Source organism: Alligator mississippiensis, chromosome 12, assembly GCF_030867095.1.
Source record: "Alligator mississippiensis isolate rAllMis1 chromosome 12, rAllMis1, whole genome shotgun sequence".
Taxonomy (NCBI): domain Eukaryota; kingdom Metazoa; phylum Chordata; order Crocodylia; family Alligatoridae; genus Alligator; species Alligator mississippiensis.
The window spans coordinates 51,317,368-51,343,933 of NC_081835.1; the positions used below are offsets into that span (position 1 = coordinate 51,317,368).

General features: G+C 46.4%; 1 protein-coding gene across 1 annotated transcript in view; it reads left to right on the forward strand.

The window, feature by feature from the left end:
* The window catches only part of LOC106737636 (dual specificity testis-specific protein kinase 1), a 73,417-nt gene extending 49,768 nt beyond the window's left edge, over nt 1–23,649 (forward strand). Inside the window, exons 3-9 of the mRNA XM_019475870.2 lie at nt 4,375–4,496; nt 4,651–4,699; nt 6,229–6,378; nt 9,702–9,875; nt 11,420–11,503; nt 13,283–13,369; nt 18,112–23,649. Of these exons, the coding sequence (XP_019331415.2) occupies nt 4,375–4,496; nt 4,651–4,699; nt 6,229–6,378; nt 9,702–9,875; nt 11,420–11,503; nt 13,283–13,369; nt 18,112–18,213 (768 nt within the window). The 3' untranslated portion in view covers nt 18,214–23,649. The remainder of the gene's footprint in view (nt 1–4,374; nt 4,497–4,650; nt 4,700–6,228; nt 6,379–9,701; nt 9,876–11,419; nt 11,504–13,282; nt 13,370–18,111) is intronic.
* The last annotated feature ends 2,917 nt before the right edge of the window (nt 23,650–26,566 follow it).

The following is a 26,566-nucleotide window of genomic DNA, read 5'->3' on the forward strand; positions in this document are numbered from 1 at the left end:
AAGCCATGACAGTTAGCACTAGTGGGCGATTTTACCCCGGGAGTGTATAAAAGGGGTCAGTATATTGGAAACACCACTGTGTATTGACTTCTTAAAGTGCTGACTTACCTTCTTGTACCCTTGTCGCTGTTGAATCCATGCAGACTTCTGACAGGGAGAGAGTGTGCAATGTGCTACACATACCTTCACCTCCACCTCACTTCTCACAGCAGTCTTTGTGAATAATTGCTTATCTCCACCTACATGGAGAGCCTAGTGCCATTCTCTCTCCCTCCCTCCCTCCCTCCCTTCCTTTCTTTTCTTTAGCAAATTGCCGTAGTAACAGTTGCTGCTTCTGTTGTGCGTGACATTTCCATTCTGTCTTGCTGCTGAATGAGATTCCAGCAGTAGGCAGGTCGGAGACAGAGTTTGAATGAAAATACAATAACTCTTAAGCAGAAGTATAAAAAAAATAAAGGTTGAATGAGATGCCTTGGGTCAAAGACTTGGAACACAGAGGAGGATGGGGCCCTGTTATTGTCCTTTACCAGGACTTGACATTTGACTGGAGACTCTGGCGTGACTGTTACTAGGCACCCTAATGGCTTGCTCGCATTCCTCTTGAGTCTGGTAGGCTCCTTTGGATCCAGTATCCCTTTGCTCCAGCATTCCTGCTGGTCTTGCTTGTAAGCACTATTGAAGATAATGCTTTGAAGTTCTTTGCTGGTAGCTGCTCTCCTTCAAAGCGCTTTATGCACATTGATGAAGCCTCACGGTACACAAAGGCTGCATTTCTGACATTGGCACTGAATTGGCACTCGTAGCTTTTGTTTGCTGTTGTTTATACCCACAAGCAAGTAGTTTTACATGCAGCTTTGCTAGAAAGGAAGGATTGCTTTCAGCAAAAGACCAAGTGTGAAAAGGTCTGACTTCCATTCCAGGTCCTGCTAGTAACTTCCTATGCGATCTTGGGGCTAGATACTTTCCCTCTCAGTTTCCCTATATCTAGTGTGGGGATATTAAAACATAATACCATCTCAGAACAAGTGTGAGGCTTATATGTTGACAGATACCTATGGTAATAGAATACTTTGAATTTCTGTGGTGATGGAAGATGCCAATGAAGGGTGAAGATCCTTGCTAGTCTTGGTCTTAAGTATCACTGAAGATAAGACTTTGAACTCCTTCAGCTCCTGTTACCACAGGATCTCAAAGAGCACATACACTAATTAAATTTGTCTCACAAATCCTTGTCAAGCCTTTGCTTTTTGATGGGCAATTTTAAACTTCAGTTTTCTACACCTGCTGTTTCTTACTACAAGGTCTGTCTTCACCCATCAACTCAAGTCCAGGAATATGCAAAGCCCTGAACACACCTCTCTGCTCCTCTGATACTTGGGCCCATTCAAGGCTGAACTGATCCCTGGCATAATTTAGGGCAGTTGCTGCTCTAAGTTGTCTGGCTAAAATCAATCCCTAGGGACTGCTCTTTTGAAAATGGTTTGCTGAGTGCTGTGTGCCTCGGCTGCCCAAGGAATCCCCTTTGCTGAGGGACAGGTGGTTGGGAGAAGGCTAGAGCTCTCTGGGTTGGCTTTGCACCACCTGGGGACTCCCCTACCTCAGAAGGATCCAGGAAGTCTGGCTAGGGCACCTCTGTATTCCCTTCTCATCTGGTCCATAGTATAAATAATATTTTGATCTGTTAAACCTTGAACTTGAGATCTCTGCTCAAATCTAGGGTGAAGTCTTGATGGGAGTTCTGTTGATCTCAGGCTAATGACTCTTTTGCTGTACCCTAATCATGTGTGTGACAGGAGAAGCCAACAAAATAAAAGGGGCAGGAAAACTGTGTCACTGAGCAGTTAAGCAGCCCGACGAAGAGCCAGATTTGACTGGAGCAAGGCAGGCCAAGCTGTGAAATTGCCTCATGACCTTCGTTACAGTGCCAGAGCCAACTGAGCTTAGGAGAAAGAAAGAGGAGGAAATGAATTAAAAATGAATAACATTGCAAATGGCACCAGCTTATTAAGCACTACATCGCAATCCTAACAGCACAACCTTTCTGCATAATCAGGGGCGCTGTAGTGAAACTTAATCCCCAGTGACTCACCCCATGCCAGCAGTCTTGAAAGGCTGCTTTGCAATTTTGCACCTGACTGAGCAGCATTATACAGGTCTGTAGGACTGTAGTAGGTTGGCGGCCACAACGAGCGTGGTCTAGCCCAGGGGCAGTTGGGAGGAAGGAGGCTGGGATCGCTTTGCATCCCAGATGAGGTGTGCTGGCCAAATATGCTGAGCTGGCATGGGAAATAATTGATGTCCTTGTTGACTTTTTTTACTTGAGTTGGAATTTGCATAAGATGTCCATGTGCTTCTGTCAGCTACGTTTCTCAGCTTTCTTGTTCTGTGTCCTCTCTCAGGTCACACAAAGCCTCCTGGACAAGCTGACCATACTGGACTATATATTTTTTTTGGTCTTTTTGATGTACCAAATGTATATTACTTATGGACCCAATTTTTAACCCCAGAGTGCTGCAAAACTGTGGCTATAGATCTGATCTCTTTTTTTTTATAATTTAAGAAAATATGAATTTTTTTTTATCTTCCCTCTGCAGCTACTGATACTTATTTACAGCTCTGGAGTTCTTGCTTAAGCAATTTTTTTTACTTTGGCTTGAGTATTTCTTCTGTTTTCATCAGCTGTTCTCTGGCATTTTGTGCTTCACTGATTCAGAAAGGCAGAATGTATTTCACATCTGCATTTGTGGAACCCATTGCAGAAATCATTGCAGAGTTTGTGAACACCACCAAAGCCCAGATCGTCGATCAGTTCTGTATGGATTCTCGCTGAGTTTGGAAGCTCCAGTCCTAAATTTTCAGGCTGTGTCATGGAGTGCTCAGGGAGTCCTGAAATGCAAGTTTTGTCCCAAATTTTCCAAAATTGGTTGACTTCTCTCCCCCTCCCTCACCTTAAATGGCTGCATGGTGTCAGGCAGCATCTGGCTACATCTACTAAAAGACAGAGCTAATTAACTGGGCATGCTGCTGCATGAATGCAGTTGTACTGCTTTTTGAACTACAAGTAGTAGAGCCATGTGTACCTTGATCTGTGCCTGGGCCTAATTAGCTTTGCTGAAGGCAGTGTAGTGAAGCCTATAGTGCTGTACTGTCTTGTAAAGTGACTGCGTGATACTGTTTCTGGTTTGAGAGCTCTATATGGGGCCTTGGATCTGTGGACTGACCTGGATTTCGGCTTCTCCAGATCGGTTGCCTTAAGGCTAGGACTTCTGGCAGAGATCACTCAGAGCAAATACACCCCAGAGCCCTGTGAAAGCTCATTGTAAAGTTTTTCAGAACCTCCAGCTGTAGACACCAGGAAACTCATGGTAGCATTTGCTCTGAAGTGCAGAGATAAGATTGTTGCTGTGACAGGCCCTGGATAGAGGATCAGGTTGTGTTCTCCTATGGGGGAAGCAGAGGTTAACAATGCCCCCAAGGCTAATTTCTCTTGTGGCTCTATTTATAACTGCATAGGCAGGCAAGGTTCGTTGATTAGATGTGATATCTTTTATTAGACCAACTGAGCAGTTGGAAAAATGTTCTTAGCAAGCTTTTGGGCGCAATCACCCTTCTTCAGGCATAGGGAGACTCTTATGCCTGAAGAGACTCCCTATGCCTGAAGAAGGGTGATTGCGCCCAAAAGCTTGCTAAGAACTTTCTTCCAACTACTCAGTTAATCTAATAGAAGAGATCACATCTACTCAAAGAATCTTCCCTGCCTATGTCCTTAGACCAACATGGCTACAACCAAAAACCGTATTTATAATTAACATTTATAGTGTTTATAAAACCAGTTCAGTTCCAGCTGGTGTTATGCGAGTCTCTGTTCTCTTCATTTGCTTGTGGTAACCTTATCTGTCAAGTAACTCAAGTCATGATGTTCTGGAGCGTTAAACCTTATCATTGTGCCAGTTCATACCAGGTTGAAACTCTCTTGTCCTTTTAAGCAAATGACAAAAAGGACACAGAGTTAAACACCAGACCACGGTTTGCTCTGATAGCACTAGCGATGAGGTCAAGAGACAGAGCTAGGCTGTACCAGGTGACTTCCTCCCTCTAAAAATCATCTTGATTAAAAATAAATAAAGAAGGCGACAATGCCTTATAGTATGGCCTGCAATCCAGGCCAGGATTTAAGTAGATGCTGGTGGGAACACAAGACAGTTCAGTCTTGGAAATGAAGAGCAAGAGAGACTCACAGGCTCTGTCTGCATCCATCAACCTCAATAAAGCCTTTAGGTTTGTTGCAGTCAATCCCTGTGTTTACCACTAGGGCCCTAGAGGTCCCTGCTGACATGCCTTGTTTAGACCTTGCCTCTTCCTCCCTTGCTCTAGGTGACTCAGAATGCCACCTGCAAAGTGATGGTGGTGAAAATCTACAAGAATGATGTGGACCAGGAGGTGATCGTGCGTGAGATCAGCCTGCTGCAGAAGCTTTCACACCCAAACATTGTCAGGTGGGTGACTTCCCAGTGGGGGCAGCGACTAAGAAGGAGGGCACTGAGCTCAAAGTCAGCAGCGCTGGGCCACACAGTTTGACTCTGTCTCTATCTCTATTGAAGTTTTGTGCTACAGGAAGAAACCTAACATGTTTTTTGTCTTGCCTCTTAGGTATCTTGGGATATGTGTGAAGGACGACAAGCTGTACCCAATTTTGGAGGTAAAGGTTGCTTGCTTCTGTGTTCAGAGGGCAGTCAGGGGCATGAACTTTTACAGTGATGTTAACCAAAAGGGAAGTGGCTGAATAAGGCATGTGATGTACTGAGACATTATGGCTCTCTGTCCCTTTCTAGTGGCTGAAACACTTGGGCCTGCTACTTAGAGCTAGTCTTTAATTCCAATAAGAGAAGCTCATACTCTTAGATCTTGAAACGCTTTGCTCTATCCCCATAGATGAATAGTGTTGGTTATGGGTTGAATAAAAAGCTTTCTCTGCAGCAAAAGCATAAAGTGGCATTTTATTATAAAATGCAAACAATTTGTCCTCTCTCACACAATTATAGGGCCTCATCCTATGCAATCACTATCAGCTAGGTTTGAATTTGTTTTAATGGATGTCTTGTTTGAATCAAGGGTGCAAGATCAGGCTAGGATCCAAATAAGGTCTTTCAAATAAAGCAGGGTCTTAGGCTAGAGCCACACAGACAAAGAGCCAGAAAAGGACATACTGAAAAAGGTAACTGGAATGGATTGAAGGCAGGGAGTATTGCATGGGCTGAGGAGTCAGTCAGTGAGGCAGAAAGACTTAGTTAGGAGTTACAGAGAGAAGGGATTGGCAACCGTGTTAATACAGTCATAAAGCATACAGTTGGGGGCATTTCAAGGGTCATGGCAATGTTGTATAATGTACAGAGCACTGGACTGGGACTTGGGAGCAATGAGTTTTTTTCCCTGGCTCTGGCACTGACTTGTCAGGTGACCTTGTTTGAGTCACTTCACTTTTCTATGCCTCATTTCCTCGATCTGTAACATGGGGATAATGATATGAATGCCTTTGCCAAGGCATATTTGAGATCTGTGGGAAAGCTGTGTATAAAACAGATTCTGAAAAGGAAACCCTTTATGTACTATTCAACAGCAATAATTCTCGGACAGCACTGAGAGCCTGTGGAAGAGAAGCCCTAGCAATACTATAGCTCTTGAACCAGTCCCATTAGCAAAGCTGGGAGAAGAAAAGTTGAGCAGCAGCAGCACATTCACTGGGGCTCCTAACCCCACACTGATATTCATCCACTTAGTTTTAAGTAAGACAAATGGCAAGAAAGCTTCTGCCAATGTGTGTCCCCACACATTTCCCTGAAGTTCACTGTGGCATAGCAAGCTAAAAGATCCTTCACTGGGTGTGAGATGCTGGCATTTGAGGGGTTAATTTGATACTGTACCTAGTGCTTCCAGATATGCTGTTGTTAACCTGGCACTGCACAGTGATGATTTGCCTAAACTTCAATAACCCATGTACTACAGTTGGCCTTGGTTATTCCCTTTTTTCATGAAGGTGTTTGTGTGGTGTACACAGCACAATGGTGCCCTGGTCTTGCTTAGAGCTGTTGCAGTACAAACACTTATCTTGAGAGAGGGCCTACAGATTCAGCACATCCCTGTCTGGGAAATGCTTGACCTGCATCAAAAATGTCCATGAGCCTTCACAGGCAGCCCTTGGAGCCTCCCTTTTTTTGTCTCTGTTGGCAGTATGTTAACGGCGGGTGTCTGGAAGAGCTCCTGGCCAGCAAGGAAATCACTCTCACCTGGAAGGAGAAGGTAGACTTGGCTTCAGACATCACAAGAGGGATGATCTACCTGCACTCCAAGAACATCTACCACCGGGATCTCAACTCCAAGGTAGGCTGCATGCAGAGGGTGACTTCTGCCACCCTTGTGCTGAGGACTAGGTCTGGACTCCACTGTAGTCTCTCCAGGTTCCTTTGTGGTAAAGTGATGCCTAGGCCTCTGCAAATGACTGAATTCTCTCTAGAGACATCCTGGAGCACTTATGGAAGCTTTCTTGCTGTACCCTATAATTATGGTGCATCATGTTCTTACCAGGCAGGAGACACAGAGGGAGCTAAAAATATATTTCTCAAAATGTGGTTGCACTAAGAAAAGCCACTCAGTAGAAATGTGTGTGCCAGGATTCCACATTCCATTTTCTTCCGTCATTGCAAGAGGAACTTTGTGCAAGTTACAAATCAAAACCAGATTTATTCCTCTAACCACCAGCACAGCAACGAAAAACCAAAGCAAGGAGTTGATAATAAGATGGGGAGGGAGAGGGATTGGGCCATCATATTTGCTTTGTGAGCACTTTTTGCATTTTATGTATTTATTGTGGCTTGTCCATTGGGGCTCTTTGTCCCACTCTAGAGGGTGGACCACAGAGCTGTCAATGAGCCAGCAGTAGCTGCGGGAGTAGGAACAGGCCTTCTAGTTTTGTTCTTTTTTAGATCCATTGGTTCCCAGGTCCAGTTTCCCACTTCACGTAGATGTTACATTACATTGTTTATTGCACTAATAACAAAGGACGTTTATAGACATGCTCTTGGACCCACTTTAATTAAAGTGCCATGAGCATCATGCATATCGGCATCCCTGAGCTGAAAAATGGTGGCCGGGGCGCTTTAACTAAAGCTTTTTGAACAAGCTGTAGCTAAAGTTTTCCCACTGCCATTTTTCAGTGCAGGGATGCTGATACATGTGACACTAGAATCTGCTGGACTGCTGTAATTACCATGCTCCAGCAGATTCAATTAATCGAGTCTGCTTAGATGTGTTGTAATTACAGTGCATCATAGCAGCCATGCTACACGTGTATAGGCACCCATTGACTCTGGTTTTGGAAGCAGGCTGAGGATTTTGGCCCAAAGCAGAAGAGAATCTTCCTTGTTTCTCTTGCAGCTGCACTGGTCTTATAGTACCAAGGCCTGGAAAGTTTTTCTTTCCTTCCTTGCAGATGCTGCTTATCTGACATAATGGGAGTACTTCTGGACAGTCCTTTTCCTACTTATAACCCACACTTCTATTTTAAAACGGTTCAATCTGCAGTGGTGGTTATGAAACACTAGGGGTTATGAAACACTGCAAGGCTTTTCATGGTGATATGAAGCTCTAACCTTGGCAGACCTGTCAGAGCAAGTACTTAGTTCAAAACCCAGCCCTGGTATAAATCCACTGAAGTTAGTAAGGCTATTCCGGGCATGAATTTGGCCCTAAGTGGAACCATTGCTGACAGGCTCAGTAGATATGGATGGATCTACATGTTGAATGTCCTGTTTTCTCCTAGAGTTGCTCCTGCAGGTCACAGCGGTTCTTGTTTAGTCTTATGGCTAAGGATAATAACGGGAGCCAGGAGCACTGGCTTCTTTTTAGGTCTCTCACCTGTTGTGTGATTTCACACAAGTCACTTCTTTCTATATGCTCCTTTCTTCCTCATCTACAGAATGGGGATTATGATCCTTGGTGCTGTCCTGGGGCAGGAAGATCCTGATGCTTCTTCAACCTAATATCTGTAGAGTGCTTTGAGTTCCTCAGCTGTAGAACTTGAGAAGCATGAACTTTAAGCATTATTTTGAGGCACCTTGGCAGGAGGGAGGGGAGTCTCCAGGTTCCTCTTGTGCTTCTCCTATTTGGAGAGCCAGTAGATCATTTTATTCTCCAGGGTTGTCATGACAGTCTCTATCACCTGAGCAGCTGTACTTAAAGAACTATCTCTGGTTTTGAATGAATCTGCTGTACCTGTCTGCCTCAGGGCACCTTAAAATGGGACAGACTAGGAAAGTTTTGTAGAATTCCAGGCATTGACCTTGGTGCCACATCAAACCTCCCCTTGATATCTGTGGAAGCAAGACCATTGTGGACAGATAATAATCCTTGAGCTATCTTGGGCTAAAGTTGATGATCTTAATGTCAGTGGCGCTGTGCACATTCACTTTGTAGATTTATACCAAGGAGATGCATCAGTTTACATTAGTTGAGGATCTGGCTACTACCTTGTATCTGTTAAGAGTCATTTAATCCTTCACCCTGTACTGAAACAACCCCTGTGAACCTTTGCAGTAGGTGCCAGGTACACACATGTTGCTGTGTCGTGACTCCTTCATTGATGTTCCGTAGCCTTCTCTGTGGAAACGTGAAGTATTGATGGAGTAGGGACATGATGAAGTCAGCCAAGCATCACAGCCCTAAGAAACATAAGTACAGAAAGCTGACACACCTTCAGTATCCCCACAGCTGCTTGCTCAATTCAGTCACAAGCATCAAAATGCAAACACGGTTGGAGAACAAAGTGATTTAATAGGACTATGGCTTTCCCTCCATTTCACTGGCTGTTATAGGACATCAGTAGTTGCCCATGAATTGATCCTGATGTCCTGTTGGCACCTTGTAAACTCAGAACCACCCTGGATGTGCCACCAAACAGTGAGTGCATATTACTGAATTTCACTGCACATGAAGTCCCTCTCTCTGCAGTTTGGCCCAGATACACATTCTTCCCTCCCATCTCCAGTGACTGTTCCCAGCAATGACAGCCCAGAATGTGGAAGGAGGGGAGGAGAAATAGGCTTGAAGTCTGTGCAATCCAGTCATCTTAAGCAGATTTTCCTTGTTTGCTCTTTTTAAACCTGCCTCATTCAGCCTAACTGCATAGAGGGAAATCCTACAGAATTTGACAGGACTTTTCTAGAAATTGAAGAAAACTTTATTATTCTAGAAGGTCTGTGGGCATAGGCTTTAATAGAAAATTGTTTCCTTTCCAGAGATTGTATTCTATAGTTGGAATATATTTTTCTATGCTTCTGTGATATGGTCCAAACAATCCTATAGAAATGTTCTGACTTTTTGTTAAATTCTATAGGACTCTGTGAAGGGAGTGCTTTGCAGTTTAGGACAACCAAAACCAGGCAAACTGGCCACCTGGATATGTTTTGCTGAACCTCCCAAGCTCATTGGTGCCTATTGGCACTTGCTGGTGTGTAACCCATCTCTGCTATGGAAGAACATGGAGCATACTTAGCACAAGACTGAGATTTACTTGTGAAGGTTTAGAGACGGGTCACTGTGGGTTGAAACTGGTATGGACCTGTGGAAGAGCATTCTTTGGGGAATGGTGGAAAGTTAGCTCAGCTTTTTCTCTGCATGGGAATCTCACACTGAAGGGCTCATTTCAGAACTGCCTCATTCGAGTGACACAACGGGGCCGGGAAGCCTTGGTGACTGATTTTGGCCTGGCCCGGGAAGTGGTGGAGCTACCTGTGAAGGACCCAGAGAGGAAGCTGTCTCTTGTGGGCTCTGCCTTCTGGATGGCACCTGAAATGCTGCGAGGGGAGCCCTATGACAGGAAGGTATGGTACTGATTCCTGCCTGGTCTCTAACACAAGTACTAAGGTTAGCTTTTCTTCCTGTAGGTGGGTCACTGGCATGACTTCACTCTCCACTGAAATGTAGCCAGTGTGGTGAGAATACAGCTGCCACTATAAAGGTGACAGCAACATTAAACAATAATGCTTAATGTCCCGCAGGGTTCAGTCCTTGGGCCAGTGTTATTTAATATCTTCATCAGCGATTTAGACGAGGGTGTTGTGAGCACCCTCTCCAAGTTCGCGGATGACACCAAATTATGGGGCAAAGTTAATACACCGGAGGGCAGGGAGCAGATACAGGCTGACCTGGACAGGTTAGATCAATGGGCAGAATGTAATAGGATGCAATTCAACAAAGATAAATGTAAGGTACTCCACCTAGGAAGGAGGAATCCCCAGCACACCTACAGGTTGGGGGATGTCCTCCTCAGCAGATCAGGGGCTGAGAGAGATCTTGGAGTCACAGTTGACTCCAAGATGAACATGAGCCGGCAGTGTAACAAGGCCATCAACAAAGCCAATCGCCCCTTGTCGTGTATTAGCAGATGCATGACCAACAGATCGAGGGAGGTGATGCTTCCCCTCTATGCGGCATTAGTCAGGCCGCAGTTGGAGTACTGTGTCCAGTTTTGGGCGCCGCACTTCAAGAGGGACACGGAGGATCTGGAAAGGGTTCGGAGGAGGGCCACCCACATGATTAGTGGTCTCCATGAAAGACCCTATGAGGAGAGGTTGAGAGATTTGAATCTCTTCAGCCTATACAAAAGATGACTGAGGGGTGACCTTGTAGCCACCTATACATTTATCAGGGGAGGACAGCGGGGAATTGGGGATGCACTGTTTACCAGAGCACCCCAGGGAGTAACTAGGAATAATGGGTGCAAACTAGTGGAGAGTAGATTTAGGTTAGACATTAGGAAGACATTTTTTTACAATAAGGGTGGCCAGAATCTGGAATGGGCTTCCAAGAGAGGTGGTGCTGTCACCTAACTTGGAGGTCTTCAAGAGGACGCTTGACAGTCACCTGGCTGGGGTCATCTGACCTCGGTCCTCTTTCCTGCCAGGGGCTGGGGGTTGGACACGATGATCCATTGGGTCCCTTCCGACTCTACAATCTATGAAATCTATGAAATCGTTTTGGGACAGGAAATACGTGCAGTTTCCCATGTCTGAATTTGGACTCTGGGATTAATACCCCTAGCCCTAAAGATAAGCTTCTTTTGAGCATGGTCACTACCTACATTTTTCATGTCTGAATTGCAAATGGAAGCCCTGGCACTTTCCTGTGCTACATCCTGAAAGGGAGGAAGGAGACTGATGTAAGTACAGGCACAGAACAAAAGGCTGGGGACCGCTCCTTATATATTTACCTGCCAGCCCCTGCAGCCAGCTCTACCTCTGACACTCCCTTTATCTACCTTCAGGTGAAGTTAGGGGAGGGGCCCTCAGTTTCTTCTCCTTCTTTTTACCCCTTTCTTCTGTACACAAAAAATCCTGCCTCTCTCTCTCTCTGATCCCTTCTGCAGGTGGACGTGTTCTCGTTTGGCATAGTCCTGTGTGAAATACTGGGCAGAATTCCAGCTGATCCTGAAGTGCTGCCCAGGACTCAGGTAATTATTACTAGAGCCAGGCTTGACTGATGTTTTGTGTAGGCTTTGGAGATAATAGATGGAGGCTGCTGGCTTTTTCAACTCTGGAGAGCATGGACTTGAATCCTGAAGACATAGTACCATTATGTGGCTGCACATACTTGTATTTGATCATGTGTATGAGCCCACACAGACGCATGCACTAAAAGGATCAGGCTTATACTCAGAACAGGTGGAACAGTTTCTAATGAAACTGCTTTTCACTGGAAAATGGTTTAGCAGAAACCCAACTTTTTTGCAGGGAAAAACATTGGCTTTAATTAAATTTAAATCTATTTCTCTGATGTGATGTTTTGAACCCCAGAATTTTCATTTTCAGGAACTCAATTCAGAGCACTTCCTTTTGGATTACCATTTTGATTTTTAAGCTCAAATGTCAGTTTGAAATGAAAAATTTAAGTGGTTTCATTGTATGTTGACATTTCTTATTAAAATGTCGTGTTTCAGTCAGCAAACATCAACTTCTTTGCTTCAGCCTGAGGAAAAGAAGGCTGAGCGGGGACCTGGCAGCAGCTTACCACTACACTAGGGGAGTACATCAAGGGCTCGGTGAGCAACTGTTCACCAGAGCAGCCTTAGGGAAAACCAGGAGTCATGGCCACAAACTCCTGCAATACTACTTCAGGTTCAACATTAGGAAACCTTCTTCACAGTTAAGATGTCCAGACTGGAATAAGCTCTCTGCAGAGGTGGTGCAATCACCTACCCTACAGATCTTCAAGAGGAGGCTGGAAGGTCACCTTGCTGGGGTCACCTGACCCCCAGTTGTCTTTCCTGCCTGGTGCCGGGGGCTGGACTTGATGATCTTCCAAGGTCCCTTTTGGCCTTACAATCTTTGAATCTATGAATCCTTCCCCAAGTTCAGGGCTTTCTGTTTCATTATTTGGTTTTTTGGGGTTTTTTGGTGGGGTTTTCTTAATTTTGACTTTTCATCCCAATTTGTGACAAAGCCAAATACTAAAATATTGAAATTTCTCTGTGAAGCAAAGAACTCAACATTGTCTTAGACCAGACTGAGACTAATCTCCATCTGTTTTTACCAAGTGAGAGAAATTTTATATCGGAGACTCCAGGATGTGGTGTCTCAAGGGAAGGAGGAGTAGTTACACAAACACTGGATCTAACTCAGGGATTTGCCCAGGTCTGACAAGAAGTTTGGGGCAGAGCAAGGAACCTAACCTGAGTCCCCCAGGTCCTCAGCTGATACCACAAACACTGGACTATACTTCCCTGAGGCAATGCATTGTCCAGGGGTGGAAGCAGGACTAGAAATGGGGACTCTACATCTTCTAGTTCTGTTACTGATTTATTGGTCTGCCTTTAGCATTTCTAAAGTGTCTTCTGCTTCAGTTTTTCTGGGCATCTCTGCAGAGTCATTATGATGGTTATTCTGGAAAGGATGGGAGTCTTAATCAAAGAATACTTAAGTGCTTTGAGATCCCCTGAGGAGGGCAAACCATTAGTCAAGGAGTTGGTTTGAATCATATCTCCAGCTTCTCACATCCAGCGTCCATGTTTGCAGCATTTAGGTTTTGGTAACTGGGAGCTGCCTCTAGTAGGATTCCTTTGTGGTGAAAATTAAAACTCAGCCTGAGCTGAATTATTCTGAGGATTTGCAAATTCCTTTCACACTTTCTGCTATGAGTGGAAAGCTCCAGCTGACAGCTCACCCCATCATGACCACCTTCCCACTGCCAAGCCTGTTACTGACCCAGAATCGCTTTCACTCTTCTCCCTCAGGATTATGGCTTAGATGTTGCCGCCTTCCAAGAAATGATCAGTGAATGCCCCAAGCGGGTTGTGGACCTAGCTGCTAGCTGCTGCCGGGTACGTCTCTCCCCTGGTTTCCTTTCTGTCAGTGGTGCAAGAACCCACATTGCACAGCAAGCCCAGTGGGGACTGAACCTACTGCCTTTACCATTTTAGCTAGAGGAGTGACTCCAGTCTCATGAAACAGTGGTAGGCTTTTATCTCCTGTGCCATGTTAGCCACCAGCAAGGGATGGTGTAGCTTGTGTGTTACAACTGCATAATAATAAGAAAACTTGAGGGAAGTGGACCAAACAGCTCCATAGTTTAGACCAGTGGTCACCAACCAGTGGCTCTCGATCCAGCGATAGATCTCGGAGCCTCTTGGAGTCGATCCGAGGCTGGGGTGGGGGGCTGAGTGCCTGCGTGCATGCATGTGCGCGCCCCAGTCCAGCAAGTCACTCCGTGGGGGAGGGAAGGGGCAAGGGCTAGATTGAGGCCCCTGCGGTGAGGGACAGTGCTCCAGAGGCAGGAGCAGAGGTAAGTTGAGTGGGGCCCCGGCTGGGTGGGACTTACCTGCTGGGGAGGCATGCCCTCAAATCATTTTTTTTCTTCCTCTACCTCAATCTGCCCCCCACACCCCCCCTTCCCACCCCACAGATTTACCTGCTGGGTGGGGGTGGTAGCACACAGTAGATTTTGGGTTGCTTTTAAATGCCAAAGGTGATCTTCTACTTAAAAAGGTTAGAGACCACTAGTTTAGACCAGTGGGAGTCATTGTTTGCCTTACCCTCTGCATTAGGTATTTCCCTAAAAGTCTTGGAGGGATAGTTAATGTAGGAATGTACGTTTTCCAAGAAATGCAGAGACTTAGTCCCACAACAGAAAGATAAAATGGCCGTTGGACTACACAGATGACATAGTGTGGGTATAAGAACATCAGAGTTACAAATGGAGAGAAACAAATGACACAGCCTCGAGCATGCAGTCTCTAAGTTTTTCCTCCATCCTCCAGGACTCCTTTGTCACATCACAACATCTTTATGCTCATTTTTTTTAAAAGCAACACAAAGCAAAGATGTTGCTTGGAGCTTTATAAGACAAGCTAGAAATAAAGCAAAGACTTACTCAAGTTAATCACAGCAAGGAAGGAACAAAGGCAGTTACTCATCCAGGCAGAGCAGAGAAGTTCTATGATTACACTGCACCTAATTAGCTAGGAACTCAAAAGTAGCGTGTTAAAATGAGCTTCAGCAACAGTCTTAATGATGTGTGAATAACATATTCCTGAATCAAAGAGATGAATCAGAAAGGGCAGCCAGCTAACATTCATGTGCCTTCAGCTCCTGACTCTCTAAGGCAGCTCTGACACCAGAAGGAGTTGATAATGAATCAGATCATGTGGAGAGCAGATCTGCACTACAAAAAATGAAGGAAATGCTAGAAATGTTGCCCTTTACATAACGGGAGATGTCTCCCTGGACATCTCTAACTTGACAATATAAAATACTTACAGGGGCCTGGTTTACCTGGTAGCGCTGTGTGAAGCTTCAGTTTCTGATTTGATTCAGTGGAGATTTGGCCCAATTTGGTGGCTGAATATCCGAATCTGATTTGAATCAGAGGACCCTTTAATCTCTCTGAATCGATTTGGAACCCTCCCAGTTGATTTGGAGAGATTGGGACAGATTTGGCGATTTGGACATGGATATAGCTTTAACTGATTTTTCTGCGTACTTCTAGGTAGCAGATGGCTTGCGAGTGCTGCGGTGCTGGGGCAGATGCAGCGTCCCACAGAAGTGTGGGGGGCCCCCCAGCCCGCTCAGCAGCAGACCCAGAAGTGGACCAGAAGCACTAATGGGTCTGCTGGGGAGTGCATGGAGGGACCCCCCTGCACCCCCTCAGCTCAGTGACTGGTGCCTTCTGGGTCTGGGGGAGGCACCCAGGGTCCCCCTGTGGCTGATCGCTGAGCCGGGGGGCATGGGGGGAGGGCGGGGCGGGCTGCGCGCTTCCTGGCAGACCCGAAAGCGGACCAGAAGTATTTCAGGTCCATTTCCATGTTTGCTGCCAAGCACGTGGAGGGACCCCTGCACTCCTGTGAGATGCTCCATCTGCCCCAGGATCACAGCGATTACATACCATGAGGTATGTGGAAAAAACTTTTAAAGCTGTGTCTATGTCCAAATCGCTGATTCTTCGAATCAGCATCAAATCTTCAGATTTGGATTCGGCCGAATTGAGTCAGGGACAGTGATCCGAATCAACAAATTGAATCACTGTCCCTGAGTCAGGTGGAATGTAAATCGAATAGGCCTCGCTTCGCACACCCCTAATACTCTGTACCCATTGAAAGGCAGTGGGAGTCGGATGCCTAATTTTTGCCCTTGAAAACCTTTCCCTAAAATCTCTGGCCCTGCATATTTGGAGCTGGATTCTGGACATAAATAGCTCCAAAGCCCAGTCCAGGCTGGGTGGAAATGTACAGAGGGGAGGTATCCTGCACATCCCCTGTCTGAGGGCCCCCATGGGCAGGGTCAGCATCTTGACTCAGGTTAGGGCGGTGCTGAAGACTGCCATCTCTTGCACTCCCTTGCCATTGCAAGGTTCCAGAGTGTAGTGTCACTGAGGCCACGGCTCACCTGCACCCCAGGCATATGCCTGGGCCAAGCTCTGCAGCTCTCATGCCTGATGCGCCTGCTTTGCATTGGTTTAATGGTACAAAGGCATGCAGCATAGGTGCAAAGATGTACTGAAAAAGCCTCATGCTTCTCCCACTCCTGTTGGAGTAACAGCAGCATAACACAGATGCAAGAGGGAGGAAATGGGGTCCAAGTCAAACCCACTGTACCAGGCAGCAGCACACGCCAACACACTGGCTTGCTCTCCACATACTACCTCCTGAACAACAAGCTGTGCAGCCATGTTGGCCTGGCACTGTGGGTGGGCCAAGTGTAGGGGCAGGCAAAATATGACCCATGGGCTGAATCTGGCCTGCCAAGGCATTTTGTCTGGCCCACATAGGGTCCCTTGGGGCAGCCTGGGCCGTGGCATGTGCAGCCACTCCCACTGCCCCTGGACACGCAGCAGGGCTAGGCCAGAGTGGTGGCCAGATTCCATTCCCTGGCAGTCCCAGGGGCAGCGGCTCCTTCTGGCTGGCAGGCAGGGAGGACCAGGGATCAGGATTGGGATCGCGGGGTGGTGACAGCACAGGGCAAGGGCCCAGGGCAGAGCCATGATCTGCTCCCTGCATGTCCCTGTGCTGATTTTGCAGGCAGGGACCTGTGGGCATCAGATCGCAGCTCTGCCATGGTTCTGGCTCCATGCTGTCACTGCCCTGTGATCCCAATCCCAGTCCTGGCCCTGGCCCTCACCTGCCAATCCTGCTCCTGCATGCTGCTCCCTGCCTGCCCACATCCCCACTCCTGCCACCTGGTCACACGAAGGGGCCACTTAGGGAGGTTTGATGATCTGTTGGGAGGGAGGAAGGGGTGTGGTGCTGACCTGGCCCAGAACAACTCTAAGGCTAGGGACAGACATTTCACATAAACTGGTTTAAGTGATCAGAAACTGGTTTAAACCTGTAACAAAACAGGCATTCAGTGCACATAAACCAGTTTGAAAATGGCTGAAACTGGTTTGAGGTAAACCTGGTTGAATGTAGTATCAGACTTAACTGATTTGACTCAGACTGATTTATGCGATGTCTGTCCCAGACCCCTTCCTGGTTTAAGTTAAATCAGAAACCCCTGCCCCTCTGCTCTCTGCCCCTCTGCATCATCAGACACTGCCCTCGCCACCCCACCAGCAAACCCTGCAGATTGCAGCTGGCGTTTGCCAGCCCCAGTCGCACCTCCACGGCTTTCCTGAAGCCAGGCAGAGATGGCGTTAATTCCTCCCTTTGTCCAGCTTCCCTGCAGCCAGGGAGGGGATTAATTCCACAGGAGTCCTGGAGTGGGGGAGAGAGGCAAGCTAGTCTTCTGTGTGCAGATCCAAGACCTGCACCTGTGAGACCAGAGATAATACCTGCAGGACCAGACTGAGAGGTTGGAAGTGCTGGCAAAGACCTGACAAATCATCACATATATGTGCTAGAGATGGAGTTAAGGGAAGTTGCAGACAGCTTCTGGTTGGAAGTTGTAGACCAAAGAATGCAGAGTGTTACATTTACATTATAAAGCAGAACCTGTAAAACCTAAACAAAGCCTTTCTGAATGCCTGGTTGTAAGGAGACACTCTGCCCTCAGGATTAGTAAGACTTCTGCAAGGCTTTCTCTTGTCTTCCTGCTTTACATTTTAAGTTAGACTAAGTTGTGTATGCTGTGTTTTACTGGCCTGTATCTTAGCTTAGGCAAAGATTTTTTGGTAGTTCCCTGTTGTATGCTTTGCAAATTGTTGTGTTCAATACATGCTTGCTTCAGAGAGAGGACTTTTTTTCCCATCCCCACTCCTCAGTCTGGCAGCAGCTGTCCCTCCAAGGACAGGTTAGAACACTGAACAAGGTGAAATGGATGAGCAGGAGGCAGGGTACAGGGAGGTTTGGTCTTGCATTCATTTGACACTGATGTGAGATTGCTAATGTCTTGCAAGCAATGGAGCAGGTGTCCGGGGATGGGGGTGGAGGCTGGGGTAGTGGTGAAGGGCAGTGCATCACACTTAACCTAGCTTGCCCCCCACAAGTAGCTTTACTCTCAATCCTGTTAAAGCCCTGTGCCCCATATGAACTCATTTAGCTCTGGGAGAGCCACTGTTTCATCTTCATTGTGTCCCATCCCATCAGGATATTTGATTCATCCTCTCCCTTCTTCCCACTCCCTCTTTCAGGTGGAAGCATTCAAGAGGCCGTCTTTCTCTGAACTCCTGGATGAGCTGGAAGATGTAGCAGAGAGCCTGGAGCCCAAAAAGGACAATCAGCTGTCTGGATGATGTCCCAGGCTCTTCTGAGACCTGGCAGAGTCAGACTCAAACTGTAAATTACTTGTACATCCAATATTTGCAAGGGCAGAAAGAGCAAAGGTGAAAGAGCAAAGCAATGCAATGGTATTTATTTAACTGCATTCTCATTCTCTGGTTTCTCACATTGAAAATGTGGTTTAAAAAAATGCAAAGGGCAGGTTTCCTGGGGTATTTTTTTTTCTAGCTGAGGTTTTTAACAGAAACAATTCAGACTTTAAGTATTTTGTTGTTTTTTTCTTAAAGGAGGAAGTACTAATTTCTGTTGTAAATACGGGAGAGAGATTTCAGGTTGTGACCTTGGAGGGGATGGTGAATGCCTAAATTCCAGTGAGGACATCTTCTGAAGTCCATGAAGAGGAGTGGCGTTCTCCCACCTCTTTCCTAACATCCAGCCCTTGTCTCATTCTTCCAGCCTCTGGCTCAACTGTCTCTGGAGGCTGTGGGAAAAGGCACTGTTTAACAGAGAGGGGCTGTGTGGCAGAATATGAGCCAAGAAAGTCGCCTTACAGCACAAAGCCTTAAAACACCTGTCCAGTAGCCTTGTAAGGAGAATATACATTCCATTATGTCTCTGGTCATGTGTCCTCCTTAAAGCACCAGCAAACATCCAGCTCTCCTAGTGTTCCCCAGCACTCCTACTGCCTCTGTCAGGGGATTTTGGGAGGTTTGGGGGACCCCAGCGGGCTGAGGATGGAGTTAAATTTGCCTGTTTGTGGGACATACCACTGCAACAGGGAGATTTGCCTTAAAACGATAAGACATTAACTAACAAACTAATCTAGACCCTCAGAGACACTCCATCAGAAGGACTTGTGTGTTAGATACATGCCTGAACTGGCAGAGCTGCTCTGCTTGGTACAGGAGTGCTGTATTATTAATTTTTTTTTATCAGGCAGCTGTCCGGGTTTCTTGCCCTAAGTCTCCTCTCTCTCTCTCTCTCACTTACTCAATACTCAACTAATGTGTCTGTCCCAGTCTCCCCCAACCCTCCCCTCCCCATGCAGACATAATAACAAGCACGAGGATGAGTGTGGTGGAGGTCCCCTGTCAGTGATAAGTAGGGGCATGATGTGGACCAGTCTCACATCCCAGCCTTTGCTTGGCAGGTAGTACTGACCATTTCTTCCCAGGAAAGGCCCTACAAGATTTGTGCTGGGGACAATGCCCTTTGCACTGAAGTTGTAGTGCATTAAGCTGTGGGCCTTGAGATGAGACAGAAGGAGGTTTCTATCAGAAATGCATCTGGTGTTTTTAGTGAGGCTGGCAGCTCTGCTGTCTATTGGCTTAGGATCAGCTTCAGACATGGTTGCCTTGCTGCTTGCAGCACGCTTATCCTCGGTCCTAGAGCTAATGCACGCAGGTAGGGCTCCCTCATGGGCACAGTCATGCATCCACTTTGTTTCTGCCTTGCAACATTTAAAACCCACCACTCCCCTAAGAGGAAACACAAGCATTAGCAGATGTGTCCGACCCAGTGCCCTGAGCTCCTTGAGTAGGGGGTTGGACTAGAGACTAACTCTACTTCTCTAGGATTCTTTGATTCTGTGAACTCTACCAATGAAATCCTGTCATCAGTCTTGGGCAAGACCCAGCATCTAATTGTGATCTATAAACTCTTCTGAGGACAATTCCCATAACAGGTTCAGTCACAGTTTATGTACCAGTGTTGTCCGGCATCCATATTGTCCATGTGAGAGTGACAGGGACAGTGCAGTGCTGGAGACAGCCTGGATACCTAAGAAAGACGAGCAGCTCTCTGGCTGATGCCCCAGGCTCTCCTGAGCCCCAGCAGTCAGACTCATCTGTAAATTATCTGTACATCCAACATGGTAGAACTGCAGCCCAATGGCTGCCTGGGTGGGTTCTGTTGATGCATTAGTCAGGGTTGATGGTGCCATGGCTAAAGTTCAGTGACTTTTCCATCTGGAGCAGGAAGGTGTCTTTTACTGAAGGAAGGATTTGCACAGGTTGAACCCTCAAGGCAATATGGGGAAGCCCATGGGATTGCGGGGCTTAGGGGGTTGAGCAGAGAATGATACCTATGGTCTTTGGTCACTGCTCCTGGGAGGTGGGAGGCTGGGGGCAGTCTTCTAACCTAGCTGTGGCTGTTTCTTTGTCTGCATAGCAGAGGATGACCCTGACTCATTTTGCAGGGCCACTGGGAGGAGTCCTTAAGCCACAGGTGTAAAGTTCTTTGCAAAAACTAAGGGCTAAGTGGTTTATTTCTCTGTGGGACAGATACTGCCTAAGGTGGTTATAAAGCAGTCATGGAAGCAGTTGGAAGGGGCAGCATTGGCTGTGGCAGCAGGGATTCCACACTGGGGAAGGAGAAAGGAGTGATTAATTGTTAGCAACTTCAAACAAACTTTCCTGTTGTAAAAAAACTTGTAAAAGAAAGTGACACTTGATAAATACAATCCCTGACTCTGGGTCTGGTTTTGTTCCAATAGACGGTGAGGTCTTGTTTACCTGCGGCTTCTCACTGGGGCCAGACCCATAGCTGGTATCAATTAGTGTATTTCCATAGACATTAACGGAGCTCTATTACTTTCAGCTAATGGAAGCTCTTGCCCACAGACTGAGTTCTCTGGAGCAAGGACGGTCTGTCTGTACAACAAGTATTTATACAGTGCTCAGCACAGCGGTGCCTCCGTCCTGTTTGGAACCCTTCGGTGCTGCTCTCATATCATTGACAGAGCAGGAGGTGGGACCAATACACACACTGCCATCGTGCACTGTTCCTTATTCCTTTCACAGGGTTTTTTGACTGTACATTTGGAAACTGTTTATAAACCTGTCCTGATGAGTATTCCTTTCACTCTGGGTATTCTGTGGAGTCTTTGAAGCTGGAACACCCTTTAGAGAGAGACTAGTAGGGGCATGGTGTGGACCAGTCTCACATCCCAGCCTTTGCACTAGTGACTTTCCACATCATGTGAAATATAAACCCATTTGTGAGAAGAATGAAGTGGAATCTGTGGAAAGAAGGTCTGTGGTGTCCAGGGACAGATATATCACTGGAAATGGTTTTGCATTCTCACTAGGGACTATAAGGAATATGAAGACTGTATAAAATACACTTAATGTAGCAAACATGCATCATAACAGTGAATTTACTAGTTTATGTTTCTTGGAAATCATTTGTTGCTTCTCTTGTACTGTTGTCATGCTTCTGTCATTTGCTGATGAGCTTAGACACAAGGGACTTCTTGCTCAAGAGTTAAAATATGCCTGGGAAGAATCTCAGTCCCAGCTGGGTTTCTGTGCTGCAAGCTACAAGGCGGAGTCATGTAGCAGAAAAGCAGCTGGGTGAAAATTGCTTAATTATGCTACCTGGGAGACCATGGCCAGCTTTGCTGATGTCCCTCAACTCGCTTCCCACTCTGGAGTCTCCATATCAGCAGAGTGGAATTCGCTGAAGATTGTATTTACTGCTTGGCAGTGCAAACAGCATTGATATGCACTGTGTATCTTCAGCAAGAGCCAGGCACTGCCTGCGTCACAGCAAAGTGCAGGGTAATAGAAAGTAAATAACAGGGTTTGCATTTAACTGTTAAAAGGAAATGCACAGTGTGAAAGGAACAGGAAAGGAGGAGAACTGCTGAGTTATCCCCCTTCCCCCTTTGAATCTGCCAGGCAGCTGGGGATGCAGCTCTTAACATGTCTAGGTCCAAGTGTGATGACTGGAGTGGAACCAAGCCTCAAGGCCCAGCCCTGTATCAATGCATAACTCCCGCTGACATCAGTGGCAGCTGTTGGCTCAGAAAAGGACACATGGCTATGCCACTATACGCACAGTGTTCAGTAATGAGGGGCCCCATCCAAAGCCCCTTGAAGTCAATGGATAGCAGTTCTTTTGATCCCAGTGGGCTTTGCATCTAGACCATAGACTGAATTTATTACCTTAGCCTAGGCTCTCTCTGTCTCTGCAGGATCTGAAATCTGAGGTTCCTCTGTTGTAAGGTTTTTACAACAGTAAAAATATGAGGGATCCAAATTGGCATGGACAGCAGATTCACTGGGTCTGAAGTGGGCATTTGAGATGGTAGGGGACAGAACTTCTACTAGGGGCACAGATTGTTCTAAAAATCAAAATCTTTTAAGAGTAAGGTGCTCAGTTCCAGTCTGGATGGAGTTTGGAGTGCTGTTGACATGTCACCCCATGGAGCTCTTGGGTTCTTTGAGGTGCAACGCTAGGACTGAGGCATCTCTGAGGTATGAATACACTCAGCTGTCAGCTCATCTCTTGAAAGCACTTCTTAGGAGCATAAAGAATGGCCACCTTCTTCTACAGCTAGTGAAAGTGCCTGCCTTAGTGCCCACCCCTTGCCCCCAAACCATGAGGCTGCTTCAAGGAGGATGGAGCAGTTATTTCCAACAAGGGCCTGTTCTTCAGGAACTCACTGCAACTCTGTTCCCCCAGCAGTACAGAACATGGCAAAGAAACCCCACTACATGAAGACAGAAGGTAGCCTAAAAGTGGCGGGTGGCGGGTGATAAACACAAGGGCTGAACATCCACTGGAAACTTTAAAGTGGACCATAATTGCTACGTTCATGAAAACTCTGTCAAACGTCTAATAAAAAATCATTGGCTGCTTTAAGTTATATTTCTCTAAACAGCAGCATTCTCTTTAAAGGGAATACAGTTTGGGGAATGAAACGGTTAAGGAAGATGTTTCATACATAGCAGAGGCATCCATTAGTACCCTTGACAGATGGGTGAGAGGATGCACCTAGGTGTATGTGTGGAAGTTGGTCACGTTACTCAACCAGTCCTATAGCCCCGATTGGAGAGAAATGGATGCCAGTCAGGTCCTTTCTAGACACTGGCAGTGGAATCATGGCACCACTGAAGTCCATAGGAGTGTTGCTGTTGTCTTCAACAAACCAAGGATTTCTTCATGAGCATTGAAGGAGCTAAAGATAGAGATGATCCAAAGCATACCTACTGTTTCTAACCAGCCCTGAAATGTGAGGAAAGTCTCCTGTTGCTGAGGTCTAGGATCTGTATCCAGGTGTCAGGACTTAGATTCCCTTCCCAAGTTTTGGGGAAAGTCCAGCTGAGTATTTGAAGTTCACAACTTAATGCCTGGACTCTGAGATGCAAAAACCATGGTGGTAGAAGACCTGAGCAGCTCTGCCATTGTTGTCAAGGCTGTGCTATCTCCTCTCAGTCACGGTTAATCACAGGCTCAGCTCATCTGTTCCCTACCAGCAGACACCTTCTCCTCGTGCTCTTCTCATTAATGCAGTGGATGCTCTGTTCTGCAGAACCTGTTGAGGGCACAGATTGCAGTAATGCACTGGGGCTGACAGGCCTGAGTGTTTGTCATGTGATGTGTCTTTTTTGTAAAAAAAAAAAATGTGACCTGGGAATAAAGTGCAGCGCTTCTTTCCCACATCAGTCCTAGTATGCATTTTGTTTTGTCCTGGGTCTATTGAGGAGTGTCACTGAAAGGCTGCGCGATCCCAGCCTGATGCAGCTAAAACATCTAAATGGCTTCTTCATGCTCTATTTATCCATGTAACTGACATTACAAGCCTTTTGTTAACATACAAGTGCCACGCTGTATGCACTACAGGATGATGGTATTTTCAACCACTTCCTCAGCTGTTCCCCTCTGCTCGTATTGGTCAACAGCTTTTATTAAATCTCTCCCCCACCTCTCCTTGCTTTGGTTCAGGAGAGACAAACAACACATGTAACATGCAAAGGGAATCAAATAGCTATTCCACCCCAGCCAAACCCTCCCACGTCCAAATGGCAAAATGATTTCCCTCCCAAATGCATTTATGTTTTGTGCTTTCTGACTCGTACAGAGCAAACAGCTGCATTAATTGCTCTTCAGAGGCAGCCCACTCACAAGGATACCTAATATGCTCAGAGAAGGATGCATTTGTTGTGCCACACAGTTATGGACTAACTGGAGTCTCCTGTATTCAGACAACAGCTCTGTGTGTGTGGACTTTCTTAGGCCCCAGGTCAGAATACTGTGTGCTGAGTGGAAGGGCTGCAAGGTTTCGGTGCTTGATGCCTCTACACCCTGTATTGACAGTAACTCATGCCCAGCGGCCGGGGCATTGGAAAGAGGCCTTTGTGCGAATGACAGTTTGGCCCTAAACAACAGAAAGCTAAAACGAAATCCTTAAATTCCACTTTAGGGCATGTATACAAGCATTCATATTTTCCAAAGAGCGGAGTGCTCAGATGCTCCCATTAGTCTCTTATTTCAGAAATCTTCTTGTCATCTATATACCGGTCCTAGTGAATTCAATAGGAGTTGTCTGTTGACTTCAACAAGTCTAGGGTTTGGCCGTGGCTGTGGTAAGTTCAGCTGTTGAAGCTGCTGATGAAACCCTTGGGAAGCAGCACTTGTTTAAATCACCGAGTTGATGACACAGACTGGGTAAAACTGCTCCAGGGAGGAACTTGGGTGAATTTGGTTCATTTTCAGACCAGGATGGTGTATTTAATATATAAACAGGAAGACCCTAGAGATGGGGACCCAGCGTAGCTCAACATAAAGGGAAAGCCCTCTGTAGCTGGACTGAAGCAGGCCCATACTCTCTGTTAGTCAGGCAGAGGGGACACAAATATACACCCACCCAGGAGGTTCACAGGCTCACTCATAAACTGGGTCCCAACATTTTTCAGTGGCTTTTTTTGGGAGGTACAAAGCTTATGATCATTTTGCAGCTTCCAGGTCAGGTCACTTGAGTTGAAGGAAGCATCCCTACTGACAGAAGCCCAGTATGAATTGCAAAGGCAGCCCTCCCTTTAAGTTCCTTCAGCTAGCATCCAGAAGCATTCTTCTCCTTCTGCCTTCCACAGCTTAATTGCCCATCATTTGCATTGAGAGAATGGTTACAGAAGTTTCAAAGGGCTTTTTTTTTGTTTGCTTCTTAGTTACTCCTTTCCAGAACATTAACAAGGAAGACAGAGAGGCTTTCAAAAGCAGCTACACCAAATGCCTCAAAGGCCCCAAGAGAGGTGCATGGCTGGGCAGCATAAGCTGTTACTGGGACAAGTGTTAATGGAAAGAAATGGCTAGGATTATTTATTCTATTCTGGTGCTTTTCCCCAGGGCATCTGTGGCAGGGGGAAGACGGATACTTGGAGTAAAATCAGTCCTGAAAAGAATTTAGGGAAGGGGAGTTCCAGATCACAGACAGCTTCCCGTAAGCAAAGGTGGTATACAATGATCCCCCCAAAAGCTAGCTGTAAAAGCTGATAGATGATTAGTACACTACTGGCAAAACGGTTTGGGGCAGGGGAAGGGTCTGTGGTAGCACCCCTTGGACTGGGCAATTTTAGCTCTAGATTGTTACGTACCCCAATGTTTATGGGCACTGCTGCAATCAGGATGTCAGGTATGCCCGTGTACTCATGACCATGTTGTTCTAAATCAGGAGTCTTGAATACATGGGGTTAAATCTAGCTCACCTAGATCTGTATCTGTCTGGTCCCCATAGTGCACCCAACTACAGAAGCTTTAGCCTCCTTTTTGTTCATTAAAAGGAAGTTTCTCACCCTGCTGGTTGCAGAGAGAACTCTCCAAATGTGTGATACAGGGATGTTTGCTTGAGCTTGTAGCCAGACAATGGTTCACAGGGGTCTGTTCCCTATTAACCTGAGTGGAAAATCAGCTTGAAAGCTCAACATGGACACTTCAAGGCCAACATTATTTATCACAAATTGTGTTCAGTGGCTGGAACATGGATGCAATTTATGTGCGGGGAGGGCGTGGGGGGGAGGAAGAAATTCACTGGGTTAGCAATTAGGCGTTGCTATGGGGAAGAAAATACAGAGAAGACTCACAAAGGCTGAGACATAGAAAGAGGAGGGCGAGGAAGGATAAGGAAGGGGCGGGCAAGAGCAGCGCTGTTCTCCCCAGGGAACAGCTTCTCCTACTCAATCTGACTCTGACAAGACCTTGAACGGCCAGTTAGCAGCTAGACATTTCAGTCCAGACTGATGAAATCAATGGGAGTTAGGAGCCTAAATAAGTACCTTTGTGGAGCTCCTTAGTTACCACCTTAAGGCCTTGTAATCTTGATCTCTGTCCAGTCCTAGTCTGAAATGCATGCCCCAGTACAGGACCACATATCAACAGAGACTTTACCTTTCTGTACTGGGCATGTTCAATAACTCTGTGCAGTACATACTGGCAGCTGACCTACAGAGACTATTTCAATGTGATCGTAGTTGGGAGGAGTCCCTCCCCCATCCCAGCTCAGGTGGAAGTGAGGCTTGTCCAAACTAGTGAGGCCTTTCAGGGGATTTTCAGACTTTCTTCTGACAGCTTAACTACTCCCAGATG